The sequence below is a fragment of the Aegilops tauschii genome, chromosome 2 (genome assembly GCF_002575655.3).
Source record: "Aegilops tauschii subsp. strangulata cultivar AL8/78 chromosome 2, Aet v6.0, whole genome shotgun sequence".
Lineage (NCBI taxonomy): Eukaryota > Viridiplantae > Streptophyta > Magnoliopsida > Poales > Poaceae > Aegilops > Aegilops tauschii.
This window is the reverse complement of record NC_053036.3, coordinates 154608562-154613940: the sequence shown is the minus strand read 5'-3', so window position 1 is coordinate 154613940 and position 5379 is coordinate 154608562. Positions and strand designations below refer to the sequence as shown.

The following is a 5379-nucleotide window of genomic DNA, read 5'->3' as shown; positions in this document are numbered from 1 at the left end:
TAAGGAATTCTCTCTAATATGTATGCCTCCGTTGCAACATGCAATTTCCTAGTACAAATATAATGTTTATTAGAGAAAATGCCTACACTTCTCTCACCGAAAGGAGTGTAATGTAAATTCACACAAAATCTAAAAGTATTTAGCCTTGCGCTTTTGAAAGGGTACTTATTAGGGAAACACATGCAACTTCCCCCTACGAAAAGGAGTAGAAGATCATTTCACATAAAAGTCAAACAATATACTCCCTCTAAGAAATATAAGAGCGTTTAGATCACTACTCTTATATTTGAGGGGTACTTATCAGTGTATATGGTTTGAAAAGATTTACTTTCAGGAGAAACGCCTGCACTTTGCCCACGCGAAAAGAAGTAGTAGCAGAAAAAAACGTTCACCAAAACGGCACCCATTTCCATGGGATTGCTGGCAAGTGTCACCGTCGCTTGCCTGCTTTGGCTCCGTACGCGGTGATAGATCCAACACACACCACGCAGGAGGTGGGTCTACGCGACGGCACCTAAAATATCCTCCCCCATCGACACGAAACCTAGGCGGAAAAACAACAGCTACCAACACGTAAAAGTGAACCTTTTTTATTGATAGTCCACCTTTGCAAGAAACAAGCTCTAGCTCACGAGTTTACTATCCGCCCCAGTCGCCAGAGGGAGAAGGGGCCCCGTGCCCCCGTCAGCCCGTCGCAGGCGACTAGTCCGCCTCGACAGCGTGGGGGAATACGCTCGCTCGCCGACTTCATTCGAGTCCGTTGCGCGCGAATACGTACGCCCGCGCCGTCGCGCGTACGTATGGCCGCAGCGCAGCGGCTTCCGTTGGCGGTGGCGCGCGGGCGAGCGCGTCCGTTACTGCCTGCCGTGCCGTGCCGTGGCCCGAGGCGAGGGCGGGGGGCGGGGCGACACGACAACCCCCACCGCCATGTGGATAACGGCGATCTCTGAGCAGCCGCGCTAGCTTAGCTGGGGCCAGCATCGCTTTCCGCCCTTATCGACTCCGGCCGGGGAGATCCAACCGCTGGCCACCGCGTGCTTCCATTTCCCTTCGCTGGACACGACACGACTCCCCCTCCTTTTCCGTCCTAGCCGCAGACATCTTCGCTCACCTGACGATTAAATCCGTTCTTCTCAGAAAGCATCCCATTTTTCTGAGGGACCAAGCAGTAGCATCGCAGCTATTTTTCATTTTTTTTCCCAAGGGACCAAGTAGAAGTAGTAGTAGCAGCATCTCTCTCTCTTTTTTTTGCGTGTGTAGCAGCATCTCATTGGTGTATAACGTAAATGTACAGTACCAGTAGTACTGGTACTTGTACAGTACTTGCGGCGGTATCAGCTGGTCGACCATACGTAGGTACGTGGAATTGAGGGGGGAGACGGCACAGTGATGGAGGCGATTGGACACGGGCGATTTTTCTCGGGGTGTGGGGCTGGATTTAAAAGGGGGCAAGCTAGCCACCAAAAAGGGTGTCCCCGCAGGGCAGTAAACGGCAGGGCGAGACCACGTGCGCACGAATCACGGCGCGGAATCCGACGGCGGCGAGGGGACGCTACCCACCCCGCACCCAAAAGCCAACGTGCCGGATTGGCACCGCGCGGTACACACCACCCCACCCCCCGCCCGAGCGAGCACCGCAACGCCAACGCCAACGCCAACGCCTCCGCCTCATCCCGATGCCGCGGCCGCTCTGACCCCCATCCATCTCCCCACACCCCCAACCCCCAATCGAAAGCAAGACAAGCCAAGCCAAGCCAGCCAGCCAGAGAAGAAGCGAAGAGAGGAGGAGAGAGAAAAAAAATCCTCCGTCCACCGCCGCCGCGCCCTCCGTTCGCTGACGCGGGTCTGGGCGCCGATAAGGGGCAGCTGGAGGGCTGTGAGCTGAGCGGAGCGGCGGCCGCAACGGCGCCAGATCGACCGGGGATGCCGCCCAATCCGACGGAGCCGGAGCAGCCGGAGGCGGCCGCGACGCCGGCGCCGCCCAAGAAGAAGAGGAACCTCCCCGGGACGCCAGGCGAGAGCGCGCGCTTCGGGTTTTGCGGGGTGGTTGGTACGCGGCTCGCGCGAGCTTTGTTGGTCTGACGGTGGTCGGTTTCCGTGTGCTTGTGCAGATCCGGACGCGGAGGTGATCGCGCTGTCGCCGGGGACGCTCATGGCGACCAACCGGTTCGTGTGCGAGGTGTGCGGCAAGGGCTTCCAGAGGGACCAGAACCTGCAGCTCCACCGCCGGGGGCACAACCTTCCGTGGCGGCTGCGGCAGCGCGGCCCCGGGGCGGCGCCGCCGCGCCGGAGGGTCTACGTCTGCCCGGAGCCCGGCTGCGTGCACCACTCCCCCGCCCGCGCGCTCGGGGACCTCACGGGCATCAAGAAGCACTTCTGCCGCAAGCACGGCGAGAAGCGATGGGCCTGCCCACGCTGCGGCAAGCGCTACGCCGTCCAGGCCGACCTCAAGGCTCATGCCAAGACCTGCGGCACCCGCGAGTATCGCTGTGACTGCGGCACACTCTTCACCAGGTACTGCTTCCAGCTCGGTTCCCCCCAATTTCGGTGCTCCCTTTTTTCTTCCCTTGAGGGGCAAATGTTTGTGCTTTTGTTTCATTCATCAGTCGGCGTGCTGGCTTGATTCAGGAGAGACAGTTTCGTGACACATCGCGCTTTCTGTGGCGCTCTCGTCGAGGAGACCGGCAGAGTGCTCGCTGTTCCGGCGCCGCCTTCGCCTCGGCCACCTGATTTGGAGGAGGTTGAGGAGAATGTGGACAAGGACAAGGAGAAAGAAGAGGAGAATGTGGATAAGCACAAGGAAAAGGAGGATGAGGGGGGCAAGGGGGGAGAAGATGAAAATGAGACTTCTGCCGTGGCCGAGGTGGATGAGCCACAGCACGTTGAGGCAGCAATGGAGGAGCCACAGCCGCAGCGGATTCCGTCGCCGCCATCTCCAACGCCGCCATCTCCAACGCCACAGGAGCAGCAGCCAATGGTGGCAGTTGTGCGAAATTTGGATGGTATGCTTCTTTTGCATTTTGCAATGTGTTTGTCTTACTATCTATTCATAGACTATGTTAGATTTATAGCAAAGTCATTCTCCCTAAATCCATCTTTATTTGTTATTACTGTAACAAGAAAAGGAATACATGAGTCTTGTTTCTTTCCCAATTTAGCTAGTCTTATGATCATTTAGGCAACAATGATGAGTGACTTGTTTTTCCGTACTGTGCCTATATGTTACAGAGCCAGTGGTGGTTGTGGAGCCAATTGTGGATATCAAGCAAGAGGAGGAAGATAAGCGAGATGAAGATGTTTGCTTCCAGGAAGCTGATAAGTACAATGTCGCTGAACTAGAAGACTCCAACTTGCCAGATAATGATACCCCGATGCCTCCTTGTTTCCTCCCCTCGCCCTCGGATGCCATTGGTACAGATGGCAGCAGCACCAGTTGTGGCACAGTCAGCAGTGCATCCAATTCCATTGCGCCAGCAACGACGACTAGCACATTTGCGGGGCTGTTTGCATCAGCCACAACAAGCACCACTCCCCAGAGTAGATCGCTGCGTGATCTTATCGGTGTTGATCCCACCTTCCTTTGCCTTGCAATCGGTACACCATCCTCTCTGTTCTCGCAGACAGATGCAAGCAACCCTGGCACCTTTGCTCCACCACCAGCACCGCACATATCTGCGACTGCACTCCTGCAGAAGGCTGCTGAGGCTGGAGCTTCGCAAGCAGGCACATCTTTCTTGAAGGAGTTTGGTCTTGCAAGTTCCTCCTCATCAACCCCATCCAGACCACCTCAAGGAAGGTTCATTGACAGCAGCTCAACGCAATCCCAGCAGCCCCAGGGAAGGTTCATCGAGTGCAGCTCAACACAATCCCGGTTACCTCAAGACAGGTTCATCGACAGCAGCTCAACACAATCCCGGTTACCTCATGACAGGTTCACCGACAGCATCTCAACACAATCCCGGTTACCCCAAGACAGGTTCATCGAGAGCAGCTCAACACATTCCCGGTTACCTCAAGACAGGTTTATCGAGAGCAGCTCAACACAATCCCGGTTACCTCAAGACAGGTTCATCGAGAGCAGCTCGACACAATCCCGGTTACCTCAAGACAGGTTCATCGACAGCTCAACACAATTTCGATTACCTCAAGACAGGTACATCAATAACTCGATGCCATCCAAGCTATCTCAAGGGAGATTCATGGATACCTCACTGCCATCCCAGCAGCTGCTACCTCAAGGAAGGTTCCTTGACAACTCGCCAGCATCAAATCTGTCTCAAGGAAGGTTCTTTGATAACTCGCAACCATCCAATCCAACTCAAGGAAGGTTCTTCGTCAACTCGCCACCATCCAATCTACCTCATGGAAGGTTCACTGATTATTCGTCACCAGGAAGGTTGCCTCAAGGAATGTACATCGATGGCTTGCCACAATCCAGGCTACCACAAGGAAGGTACATCGACAACTCACCACAGGCCAAGCTACCACAGGGGGGAAGGTTCGTTGATAGCAATCCACAGCAATGGCACCAAAGGAGCAATAATCATAACCAGCTAATGGATATGGAGCCTGGGCCGATGGTATCTGGTAGCCTTGGCCTTGGTCTCGCCTATGAAGGTTCAAATCCAAGGTTGCCAGATTTGATGATGGGGCAATCACCACTGTTCGGTCCCAAGCCTGCCACTCTGGACTTCCTTGGGCTTGGCATCGGAGGGACCATGGGCGGCTCCACGGCCAGCGGTGGCCTACCGGCATTGATGGTGGGAGGAGAGCTGGACATGGGGTCTGCCGCACAGCCGCCCTCTCCATGGGAGGAGGCACAGAGAAAGACCAACGGCCGCACAATCCTGTGAGGTTCTCTTTTTTGTAAACCTTAGGGGGCTTTTGTGCTTTGGCTCATCCATTCTTTCAGCTGCTGTGTTGTGTTGGGTGGTGGTAGTAGGAAAGCTAGAACCGTGCATGTAAGCTGCAGAACCTGTACATAGATCTTCCGTCTCGCCATCCCCCTCTCCTGTCTAAATTAAAAGCTATTACTATAGAGAGAATTTGATCATTGTGACCTTTGTGGCCTGTTCCTGTCGAGATGCAGCGAGGTGGTAACAGTAGTGGTAGGGGTAAGTAGAGTGGTTCGGTTAGTTGCCTTTACTAGTGATAGCTTGTGGTGCCAAATTGCCGACGCAGGATTGATCCCGGGACAGCGAGGGGCAAGTGAAAGGTGTTTTTCAGTTTTCGCCTGTTGCTATCGGTCAATATACTTCGGCCAAACTATATCCTCAGGCGAGTCTAGTCTCTGCCCTTTTGAGAATCACCGCGGCATTTTATTTATTTTCCATACATGCAAGAAGCCGGTCTTCTTTGCTTTGCGTTTTGCTGGCCATG

General features: G+C 54.7%; 1 protein-coding gene across 1 annotated transcript; it reads left to right on the top strand.

Annotated features, from left to right (window-relative positions):
• The first annotated feature begins 1472 nt into the window (after positions 1-1472).
• On the top strand, positions 1473-5053 carry LOC109740814 (uncharacterized). Its single transcript, XM_020299863.4, has 4 exons — positions 1473-2014; positions 2112-2514; positions 2629-3002; positions 3229-5053. The coding sequence occupies exons 1-4, from the start codon at positions 1924-1926 to the stop codon at positions 4851-4853; spliced, it is 2493 nt and encodes an 830-aa protein (XP_020155452.1). The 5' UTR covers positions 1473-1923; the 3' UTR covers positions 4854-5053.
• The last annotated feature ends 326 nt before the right edge of the window (positions 5054-5379 follow it).

Coding starts and splice junctions, on each gene's coding strand:
- LOC109740814 (XM_020299863.4), top strand. CDS start 1,924: ATGCCGCCCAATCCGACGGAGCCGGAGCAGCCGGAGGCGGCCGCGACG. Junction 2,015..2,111: donor GAACCTCCCCGGGACGCCAG/GCGAGAGCGCGC, acceptor GTGCTTGTGCAG/ATCCGGACGCGGAGGTGATC. Junction 2,515..2,628: donor TGCGGCACACTCTTCACCAG/GTACTGCTTCCA, acceptor GGCTTGATTCAG/GAGAGACAGTTTCGTGACAC.